Genomic DNA, 12282 nt, shown 5'->3' with positions numbered 1-12282 from the left:
GCTTTTTCAAGAAAATAAGATATTAATTAAGAAAGAATAATCAGTTGTGGACAATAATAAGGTGGAGTTGAGTTCCAAGTCCTCTCAATCTCAGGCACATATTAATAACTCACAAATACTGATTTGGAAAACAGGGTGTGGAATCAGATACACTCGTATCTCTCTGATTCAAGCTGTCCTTAGTTTTTATTGTACTGACAGTATTGGATGGTTCTGACTTAGAATATGTGGACAACTACAAATACCTAGGTGTCTGGTTAGACTGTAAACTCTCCTTCCAGACTCACATTAAGCATCTCCAATCCAAAATTACATCTAGAATCGGCTTCCTATTTCGCAACAAAGCATCCTTCACTCATGTTGCCAATCATACCCTCGTAAAACTGACCATCCTGCCGATCCTCAACTTTGGTGATGTCATTTACAAAATAGCCTCCAACACTCTACTCAGCAAATTGGAAGCAGTCTATCACAGCGCCATCCGTTTTGTCACCAAAGCCCCATATACCACCCACCACTGCGACCTGTATGCTCTCGTTGGCTGGCCCTCGCTTAATATTCGTCACCAAACCCACTGGCTCCAGGTCATCTATACGTCTTTGCTAGGTAATGCCCCACCTTATCTCAGCTCACTGGTCACCATAGCAGCACCCACCCGTAGCACACGCTCCAGCAAGTATATTTCATTGGTCACCCCCCAAGCCAATTCCTCCTTCGTCCGCCTTTCCTTCCAGTTCTCTGCTGCCAATGACTGGAATGAACTGCAAAAATCACTGAAGCTGGAGACTCATATCTCCCTCACTAGCTTTAAGCGCCAGCTGTCAGAGCAGCTCACAGATCACTGTACCTGTACATAGCCCATCTGTAAATAGCCCATCCAACTACCTCATCCCCATACTGTATTTATTTATTTATCTTTCTCCTTTGCACCCCAGTATCTCTACTTGCACATTCATCTTCTGCACATCTACCATTCCAGTGTTTAATTGCTATATTGTAATTACTTCGCCACCATGGCCTTACCTCCCGTATCCTACCTCATTTGCTACCACTGTTTATAGACTTTTTCTACTGTATTATTGACTGTATGTTTGTTTATTCCATGTGTAACTCTGTGGTGTTGCATGTGTCGAACTGCTTTGCTTTATCTTGGCCAGGTTGCAGTTGTAAATTAGAACTTGTTCTCAACTAGCCTACCTGGTTAAATAAAGGTGAAATAAATCAAAAAGAAATTGAACATCACTATCAGATAGTGTGTGTATCTATATTCGGGCCAGGAGGTTGATGATGAGTTTCTGCAGGTCCTGTGTGCGTCGCTGGGTGATTTCCAGCACCTCCTCATGGTTAGCGCGGTCCTGGCTGCCATACTCTGACACCACGCGGTTGGTGATGAGAGACAGGCCAAACACACGCAGACCACAGTGACGAGCCACAATCACTTCTGGCACTGTACTCATACCTGAGTGAGAGGGAGCGAGAGACAGGGAGCAAGACAGAGTTAAAAGGGAGAGGTCAGAGGGAGACAGAGGGAGAGAAAGAAAGTGATATAGGAGGGTGTGGGTGTGTAAAGACAGGGGATAAAGAGGGGAAGGGAAAGATAGGGGGAGGGGGAGACCTAGAAAATTAGATATGTCAAAGGATAACATGTACAGCTTCCTCCCTGTCAACCTGTTACCCTCTAACTGACACCACTCAGGGTTCAGATCAATTGAACTGTGACCCCTGAAGCTGACCCCATTGGCATAGATATCACACTGGACACAGACGTCAATTCAACGTCTATTCCACGTTGGTTTCATTGAAATTACATGGAAACAATGTTGATTGTGTGTGCCCAGTGGGATGTCACCTGATGTTGTGTGTTAGAGAGAGAGGAGCACCTGACGTTTTCTGTTAACATCCGTTTGTTTGTTCCTAATACTGTTTCTAGCTGCATGCACCTCTTCATGTGTGTGTGTCTGTGTTTTATTGATGGTGTCATTGGTTAGATAGTATTACAAAATCCAGTGACTGGTCACAACCCTGAGCTTCACACTCCACTCCCCATCACCCACAACTGGAGCCTTAGAGTCTACGGGGCCCCATAAACCTGCCTTTCAAACTCTCCCTGACCTGTGTGAGATGTGCCCTGGTTGGTTTCTTGGGAGGTTAGTAGGTGACCGGACATTTGCCCATCCTCTTGATTATACAGGTCACACAATACTTGCAGTCTCCCTTAAGCAGGTCTCTGCCCATCAACAACTGGACTCAATAATATCTCTGGATTTGTGGGATGGTGCGCATGCCCAAAATCCACTACCATTCCACAACCTCTCCCACTTTTCATCCCCATGTACATCCCCCATATGCATCCCTATATTCATCTTCCTCAGTGTGTTTAAATAAAGTTCCTGTGTGTTCGTTCTTTGGCTGCTTTATTCCCCTCTACCGGGGGGCGGTGTCAGTGAGTCACAAACCAGTAAAATATGTAGAGCAGGGTCGCTCACTATCAGATGGAGTGCTCTTGGGGAGAGCCTTCTCCATTTCCTCAGTCAGAACAGTATACACATCAGAGGCCTGATGTGCTCCCTGAAGGTACAAGTTTCCCTTTAGCACAGATCTGAAAGCTGACCATAAATCAGTGTTTGTACTCACCCACAGCGTCTGCCCCCAGGCTCAGCAGTATCTTGCTCTCTGCCACTGTCTCGAAGGCGGGGCCGCCCACATTGCAGTACACCCCCTGTTGGAGGAAAGAGGAACAGCCCTGCTCCTCCGCCACCTCTTGAGCCAAACGGCCCAGGTCTGCATCATACGCATCCGACATGCAGGGGAACCGCACACCAAACCTACCGCACACCAAACACACACACACACACACACACACACACACACACACACACACACACACACACACACACACACACAGAGCAGTAGACTTAACACACACACTGAACCCTCTCAAACATACACCCCAAAACCTCACATGCTAAAGTGTACTTTTTTAAAGTCCACACATACCTTCAACAATCAAAGCACCTAATGATGGGAATAAGAGCTCATCACAGCGAAATGACTCATTATCGTCATAACTCCATTTAGGTTATCGACATCTCATTATCAGTGGCTTAGTGATGACTGCTTAGAGGCACTTGAATTGCTAGTTCAGACTCAAACATGACAAATCTCAAATTACACTCTATTCTCAATATAGTACAAAGTGCATAGGACAGAACCCCATAGAATAGGGTGTCATTTATGGTCATTTGGCCTCAGTGTTTGGGTGGCTCACTGATGATCAAAGGGACCTGTTTGACTGTCTCATAGTTTAGGTGTCTCACCTGTCATCGTTGTGTCCCCTCAGAGGGTTGATGCCGGCCAGGCCAGGCATATTGATGTGGTCTCTGATCAACATGATGTCACCAACATTGAACTTAGGGTTCAGTCCTCCTGCAGCGTTGGTCACTATCAACGTCTCCACCCCAAGCAGAGTAGACACACGCACCGGGTACGTCACCTGCACAACACACATAATATACAGTACTTCAGCAGTCAGAGTGGACCTACACCATTACAATGTCTTGGAGTGACAGAGAGCATCATCACATTAATCAGCTGTCTTTACTTAGGACTCAGCAGCCCCACTGCTGTCCCAACTATAATGTCATCTGCCAGCCCCGTGGTCATAGTCTAGGAGCTTCATGTTGGACAGCGACACAGCAGAATCCAATACAGTACTATGTAACAAGCTCATGTAACTGATACTGTCTAAGCAGGACCTATGTTTACTGCATGTCTTTATTTTACAGCAATTTGTCTTCAAAATACTTTTTATGGGAACCATAGCATACACAGCATGGTATGTACTGTATGTGTGTTGCCTTGTGTTTCAGAGCGGAAGAGGCAGTCTAACCATGACGATGCTGTAGCCCTCATAGTAATGGAACCTGCCCTGCATACAAACACAGGCCTTCCCTTGCAGCTCCCCAAACACCAGATTCCCAGCATGGCCTGGCACTGATAGAAAGAGGGAGAGAAAAAAAGAGAGCGATACACAAATACATGCACGGCACAGGAGGCTGCTGAGGGGAGGACGGCTAACAATAATGGCTGGAATGGAGTGAATGGAATGGTATCAACAACATGGAAACCATGTGTTTGATGTGTTTGATACCATTCCATAATTCCGTTCCAGCCATTATTAGGAGTCTGTCCTCCACAATTAAGGTGCCACTGGCAGCTTGTGGTGCACTGGCACATTCACACTAAAATACACCAACTTCCTTGCCAGATTTGGGTCCGACGAGGTGTTGCACACACACACGCGCACGCAAACATAAACACACATACATACACAGGTATGTTACCCTACATGGGATGGGATTAAGGCAGACAGATGAGGAAAGGGGGTCAAGTTGCAGGTCAAAGCACTGACAGACCAGTCTACCTGGTGTGCAGTATGGTGGAGATTGGTGTGTGTGTTTAGTAGGTGGGCCTCTCCCTGTGTGTCTCAGTGGCAGGGCCAGTTCCCCTACCCCCTGAGGGGTGATTAAGCCCTGTACCCCAGAGCTTATGTCTGAGTAGGAAAACAACCCAGCTACCCCCCCCAACTACTCACCATGTTCCCTCATTAATGATGTCACCTGGGACCAATGTTGATGACATGGCTTTAGAACTTTATTATGCAATGTAGTCATGTGAGGTGAAGAAGATGTTAAGCTCAGTGTCAGAGATAAGAAGTCCTCAAGGTTGTGTGTGTGTACTGTACCTGTGCTCTGAGGGAAGTGAGGGATGTCTTTATAAGGGAAGGCTACACTATTCTCCAGTAAGTCTGCCAGCCCTCCCAGTCCAGAACCACAGATGATGGCCACCTTGGGCATGTGCTGCGTACGCTCCAGTAGCCAATCAGCTGTCTCCTTGTACTGCTCATAGGTGTACCTGCGAAGTGGAGAGAGATAGTGAGAAAAAGAGAGAGCGAGAGGGAGAAGAAAGAAAGGGACAACAATGAAGGGTTAGGGGCAAAGGGAAGGATTTGGGGGGTGTAAATGCAGTTTTGACCCACTCCTGCAGTGGAGCGTTTAGCTCAGGCCCTGGGTAGGGTAACTTGGAAGGATGGTGATGAATCACAGTCTGAGAGGCCTCCATAAGCAAATCCACTGGAGCACAGCAAGCAAGCCGTCCCTTACACACACATCAAAATGCGAAACTCAACACACGCGTGGGTGGTGATGTATGAGTGTGTGTGCATACACACACATGCACTTCCAACAAGTGGGCCCTGAAGCCTGATCGGAGGGTTAGAATGCGTAAATAAACCCCCATCCCTCTGGCCCCGTCAGCCAGCAGGGATAAACGCGCTTGTGATAGCCTTGGTCATGGGGGGTGGAATGGCTTGAGAAATTCATCAAATTCGATCAATTCAATTTACTGGGTGAGTAGACATCTCTCACTCTGTCCTGAAGGCAAGGACAGAGAGAGAGAGAGAGAGAGAGAGAGATAGAGGCAGACAGACAGACAGACAGACAGACAGACAGACAGACAGACAGACAGACAGACAGACAGACAGACAGACAGACAGACAGACAGACAGACAGACAGACAGACAGACAGACAGACAGACAGACAGACAGACAGACAGACAGACAGACAGACAGACAGACAGACAGACAGAGAGAGAGAGAGAGAGAGAGAGAGATGGTCTGTGGGGATGGAGTTGACTAGAGTTCTCTGACATGAGAAGCCATTGAAGAGAGCAATCAGTGTTGTTAATGCTCTCCCTCTCTCTCAGTGTATAGAGCTCTTAAAGGCAGTAATGGGTCAGTGTGGTTAATAATGCTCTCCCTCTCTCTCTCGGTGTATAGAGCTCTTAAAGGCAGTAATGAGTCAGTGTGGTTAATGCTCTCCCTCTCTCTCCGTGTACAGAGCTCTTAAAGGCAGTAATGGGTCAGTGTGGTTAATAATGCTCTCCCTCTCTCTCTCGGTGTATAGAGCTCTTAAAGGCAGTAATGAGTCAGTGTGGTTAATGCTCTCCCTCTCTCTCCGTGTATAGAGCTCTTAAAGGCAGTAATGAGTCAGTGTGGTTAATGCTCTCCCTCTCTCTCCGTGTACAGAGCTCTTAAAGGCAGTAATGGGTCAGTGTGGTTAATGCTCTACCTCTCTCTCAGTGTATAGAGCTCTTAAATGCTGTAATGGGTCAGTGTGGTTAATGCTCTCCCTCTCTCTCGGTGTATAGAGCTCTTAAAGGCAGTAATGAGTGAGAGGTTGCAAGAAAAGGTAGCTAGAGGAAGGGCTATAGGAAAGGGAACAATGGCCTACTAGGTTAAGGCGAACTAAACAAGCAAAAGAAGCAAGTAGTATATCCTAGTATAGTTCATCCTATAGAATGCAGGAATTGACATTCAGGCCTCAAAGACATTTGCCCATTGGGCAAGTCAGTAATATATTTTTGTTGCCCAAAGATTATGATGACTTGCCGAAAATGTAAAATAGCTATTTTCCACTACACACAGGGGATGCACACACACAAACATGCATACACTCACACACATCACCACTCACATGTGTGTTGAACCAGAAAGACCAGACTACTGGAATTCTTTGCATCTAGTTATCAGTAAAAAAAAATCACCTGCCACATGGGGCATCCACAGGCTCAACTTGCACGACTGCTCATGTCTGAGAAACCAGAAAAGTACTAAGAAACTAGAAAACAAACAATGAGCACAGAGTGCGCAACAGGGGAAACTAGATTGCCCAAGATCGCCCCATGCCTTCCCTCCTACACAGAGCTGTCGAAAGTCCTGACGGTCGCTCTGGCAAAGTCCCTGTCCCTTGTGCTATGAATACAGAAGAAGGACCGACCACAGCACAGCAGCCTCGTTCAGAGCATTTGAATACCAAACAGGCCTAGCCTAATGTAGGCTACAATGAAAAGCCCTGATATCCAGTATTTCCTCTCAGGAGCAGCCTAGAGAGGCATGTACTCTGAATTCTAACCTCTCCCTAGCCTAGTCCCTCCTGTAGCTGTGCAGGAAAACAACTCCAGTGACTGATGAGTTTTCAAGTTGGCATCTTGAAATTATGCAGCGGAATTCTGCATGTTTTAGCATTGTTTTTTGTAGGGTGAGCAGCCTCTGTAGTTTGTATGCTAAATAGACAGTTACACTTTAATACGATCCATATTCAACTATTTATAAGGTATTTACAAAAGGATTGCACACTATTAAGGATTATGGTTAGGTTAGGGTAGGTAAGGGTTCCAAGTAGAACTGTTTCGGCTTCCAACCCTTTCTTCAGAGGGTTCTTCATGGAACCCAAAATGGTTCTACCTGGAACCAAAAGGGTTTTACTTGGAACCGGCAAGGGACAGTGGTGGAAAAAGTACCCAGTTGTCATACTTGAGTAAAAGTAAATATACCTTAATAGAAAATGACCCAGTAAAATACTACTTGAGTGAAAGTCTACATGTATTTGGTTTTATATATACTTAAGTGTCAAAAGTAAATTTAATTAAAACATATAAAAATAAAAATCTAAAAAGTATAAATAATTTCACATTCCTTATATTAAGCAAACCCGATGGCATACTTTTCTTGTTTGTTTTGAATTTATGGATAGCCAGGGGTACACTCTAACACTCAGACATCATTCACAAACGAAACATTTGTGTTTAATGAGTCTGCCAGATCAGAAGCAGTTGGGATGATCAGGGTGTTCTCTTGATAAGTGTGTGAATTGGACCATTTTAAGAAGTACATTTAAGTATTTTTACTTAAGTACTTTACACAACTACCTATTGGGTCCCCCGAAGAACACGTTTGAAACCCTTTTTCTAAGATAATAGGTTTATAGCCTAATATTGTGCCTGCATAGCCTGCAGTGTTTTGGCTGCAGCGTGGTTTTATTGTGTGCAATATAGGCAAGCTCTCATCGAATTCAAACTGGCTATCTGTAGTCTATTTCCTTCCATCCACCTTGTATAATATGGGAAGGACGTTTTGGCTATCTTCCTGTCACTTTGACCGGGGGCGTTATCAGAAACGAGAGCTACTGCTGCCACATAACTCTTGCGCTTTCTCACTGACATCTCAAATTCTCTACCAGGAATGATCGCCGTTGCTATGGCAATGGTCTGGTTGTGCCCGAGTTAATGGTTAATTCGAATAGGCGAAACATGTTTATGAGGTGATAGATTAAGGTTTATTCCTTCTGACCCAGCCTAATATCATGTAGTCGTTTATTTATCGTACCTGCTCTCGCTGGTGGATGACATGTCGGCGGCAGTTGAGGAAATTGTTAGATTTATTTCTCTCGCTGTCTCGACGCGAAGTGATATAGCTTTCCGCTTGAAAGATGGAGGTGGACAGACTAGCTCACGGGGTGGATTGACAATAGTGCAGCACGTGGACTGGTTTGAGGGCCAGGTCCGGCTTAATGCAAGGGTTTACCGGGGCTGAAGCCCCTTGGCCCAGGCCTGTGGGGGGCCCAAGAGGCCACAAAAAAAAAATAGAAATAAAATAAGGATATATATATATATAATATGTGTGTCGAACTGCTTTGCTTTTATCTTGGCCAGGTCACAGTTGCAAATGACAACTTGTTCTCAACTAGCCTACCTGGTTAAATAAAAAATAAAATATATATATGGTTCATACACTGCTCTTAGAATGCAGGAAAATACGACTTCACTCAAGAGGATACTACTTATAGCCTGTTGTTCAGGTTAGTTATCATTGTTTTAGTTTACAATGGAGCCCCTAGTTCCACTCTTCATACCCCTGATACCTCCTTTGTCCCACCTCCCACACATGCGGTGACCTCACCCATTAAAACCAGCATGTCCAGAGATACAACCTCTCTCATCATCACCCAGTGCCTGGGCTTACCTCCGCTGTACCCGCACCCCACCATACCCCTGTCTGCGCATTATGCCCTGAATATATTCTACCATGCCCAGAAATCTGCTCCTTTTATTCTCTGTCCCCAACGCTCTAGGCGACCAGTTTTGATAGCCTTTAGCTGCACCCTCATTCTACTCCTCCTCTGTTCCGCGGGTGATGTGGAGGTAAACCCAGGCCCTGCATGTCCCCAGGCACCCTCATTTGTTGACTTCTGTGATCGAAAAAGCCTTGGTTTCATGCATGTCAACATCAGAAGCCTCCTCCCTAAGTTTGTTTTACTCACTGCTTTAGCACACTCTGCTAACCCTGATGTCCTTGCCGTGTCTGAATCCTGGCTCAGGAAGGCCACCAACAATTCTGAGATTTCCATAACCAACTATAACATTTTCCGCCAAGATAGAACTGCCAAAGGGGAGGAGTTGCAGTCTACTGCAGAGAGAGCCTGCAAAGTAATGTCATACTTTCCAGGTCCATACCCAAACAGTTCGAACTACTAATTTTGAAAATTACACTCTCCAGAAATAAGTCTCTCACTGTTGCCGCCTGCTACCGACCCCCCTCAGCTCCCAGCTGTGCCCTGGACACCATTTGTGAATTGATCGCCCCCCATCTAGCTTCAGAGTTTGTTCTGTTAGGTGACCTAAACTGGGATATGCTTAACACCTCGGCAGTCCTACAATCTAAGCTAGATGCCCTCAATCTCACACAAATCATCAAGGAACCCACCAGGTACAACCTTAAATCTGTAAACAAGGGCACCCTCATAGACGTCATCCTGACCAACTGGCCCTCCAAATACACCTCTGCTGTCTTCAACCAGGATCTCAGCGATCACTGCCTCATTGCCTGTATCCGCTACGGAGCCGCAGTCAAACGACCACCCCTCATCACTGTCAAACGCTCCCTAAAACACTTCTGTGAGCAGGCCTTTCTAATCGACCTGGCCCGGGTATCCTGGAAGGACATTGACCTCATCCCGTCAGTTGAGGATGCCTGGTCATTCTTTAAAAGTAACTTCCTCACCATTTTAGATAAGCATGCTCCGTTCAAAAAATGCAGAACTAAGAACAGATACAGCCCTTGGTTCACTCCAGACCTGACTGCCCTCGACCAGCACAAAAATATCCTGTGGCGGACTGCAATAGCATCGAATAGTCCCCGCGATATGCAACTGTTCAGGGAAGTCAGGAACCAATACACGCAGTCAGTCAGGAAAGCTAAGGCCAGCTTCTTCAGGCAGAAGTTTGCATCCTGTAGCTCCAACTCCAAAAAGTTCTGGGACACTGTGAAGTCCATGGAGAACAAGAGCACCTCCTCCCAGCTGCCCACTGCACTGAGGCTAGGTAACACGGTCACCACCGATAAATCCATGATTATCGAAAACTTCAACAAGCATTTCTCAACAGCTGGCCATGCCTTCCGCCTGGCTACTCCAACCTCAGCCAACAGCTCCGCCCCCCCCGCAGCTACTCGCCCAAGCCTCTCCAGGTTCTCCTTTACCCAAATCCAGAGCGCAGATGTTCTGAAAGAGCTGCAAAACCTGGACCCGTACAAATCAGCTGGGCTTGACAATCTGGACCCTCTATTTCTGAAACTATCCGCCGCCATTGTCGCAACCCCTATTACCAGCCTGTTCAACCTCTCTTTCATATCGTCTGAGATTTCCAAGGATTGGAAAGCTGCCGCAGTCATCCCCCTCTTCAAAGGGGGAGACACCCTGGACCCAAACTGTTACAGACCTATATCCATCCTGCCCTGCCTATCTAAGGTCTTCGAAAGCCAAGTCAACAAACAGGTCACTGACCATCTCAAATCCCACCGTACCTTCTCCGCTGTGCAATCGGGTTTCCGAGCTGGTCACGGGTGCACCTCAGCCACGCTCAAGGTACTAAACGATATCATAACCGCCATCGATAAAAGACAGTACTGTGCAGTCGTCTTCATCGACCTCGCCAAGGCGTTCGACTCTGTCAATCACCATATTCTTATCGGCAGACTCAGTAGCCTCGGTTTTTCGGATGACTGCCTTGCCTGGTTCACCAATTACTTTGCAGACAGAGTTCAGTGTGTCAAATCGGAGGGCATGCTGTCCGGTCCTCTGGCAGTCTCTAGGGGGTGCCACAGGGTTCAATCCTGGGGCCGACTCTTTTCTCTGTATATATCAATGATGTTGCTCTTGCTGCGGGCGATTCCCTGATCTACCTCTACGCAGACGACACCATTCTATATACTTCCGGCCCGTCCTTGGACACTGTGCTATCTAACCTCCAAACGAGCTTCAATGCCATACAACACTCCTTCCGCGGCCTCCAACTGCTCTTAAACGCTAGTAAAACCAAATGCATGCTTTTCAACCGTTCGCTGCCTGCACCCGCACGCCTGACCAGCATCACCACCCTGGATGGTTCCGACCTTGAATATGTGGACATCTATAAGTACCTAGGTGTCTGGCTAGACTGTAAACTCTCCTTCCAGACTCATATCAAACATCTCCAATCGAAAATCAAATCAAGAGTCAGCTTTCTATTCCGCAACAAAGCCTCCTTCACTCACGCCGCCAAACTTACCCTAGTAAAACTGACTATCCTACCGATCCTCGACTTCGGCGATGTCATCTACAAAATTGCTTCCAACACTCTACTCAGCAAACTGGATGCAGTTTATCACAGTGCCATCCGTTTTGTCACTAAAGCACCTTATACCACCCACCACTGCGACTTGTATGCTCTAGTCGGCTGGCCCTCGCTACATATTCGTCGCCAGACCCACTGGCTCCAGGTCATCTACAAGTCCATGCTAGGTAAAGCTCCGCCTTATCTCAGTTCACTGGTCACGATGGCAACACCCATCTGTAGCACGCGCTCCAGCAGGTGTATCTCACTGATCATCCCTAAAGCCAACACCTCATTTGGCCGCCTTTCGTTTCAGTTCTCTGCTGCCTGTGACTGGAACGAATTGCAAAAATCGCTGAAGTTGGAGACTTTTATCTCCCTCACCAACTTCAAACATCTGCTGTCTGAGCAGTTAACCGATCGCTGCAGCTGTACATAGTCTATCGGTAAATAGCCCACCCATTTTTACCTACCTCATCCCCATACTGTTTTTATTTATTTACTTTTCTGCTCTTTTGCACACCAATATCTCTACCTGTACATGACCATCTGATCATTTATCACTCCAGTGTTATTAATCTGCAAAATTGTAATTATTCGCCTACCTCCTCATGCCTTTTGCACACAATGTATATAGACTCCCCTTTTTTTCTACTGTGTTATTGACTTGTTAATTGTTTACTCCATGTGTAACTCTGTGTTGTCTGTTCACACTGCTATGCTTTATCTTGGCCAGGTCGCAGTTGCAAATGAGAACTTGTTCTCAACTAGCCCACCTGGTTAAATAAAGGTGA

The 12282-nt window shown here is 46.3% G+C and overlaps 1 protein-coding gene across 1 annotated transcript; it reads right to left on the bottom strand.

Annotated features, from left to right (window-relative positions):
* Nucleotides 1–1110: 1110 nt before the first annotated feature.
* LOC112264209 (purine nucleoside phosphorylase-like) lies at nt 1111–8369 on the bottom strand. The gene is made up of 6 exons (XM_042321287.1): nt 8226–8369; nt 4745–4914; nt 3890–3993; nt 3318–3493; nt 2635–2825; nt 1111–1459 (listed from the first exon to the last, which is right to left on the bottom strand). Exons 1-6 carry the CDS (start codon nt 8246–8248, stop codon nt 1263–1265), a joined length of 861 nt encoding a protein of 286 aa, XP_042177221.1. The 5' UTR covers nt 8249–8369; the 3' UTR covers nt 1111–1262.
* Nucleotides 8370–12282: the final 3913 nt, after the last annotated feature.

This window comes from Oncorhynchus tshawytscha, linkage group LG04 (genome assembly GCF_018296145.1).
Source record: "Oncorhynchus tshawytscha isolate Ot180627B linkage group LG04, Otsh_v2.0, whole genome shotgun sequence".
NCBI classification, from domain to species: Eukaryota; Metazoa; Chordata; class Actinopteri; order Salmoniformes; family Salmonidae; genus Oncorhynchus; species Oncorhynchus tshawytscha.
Note: the sequence above shows the minus strand (reverse complement) of the source record. Positions and strands in the feature narration are given on the sequence as shown.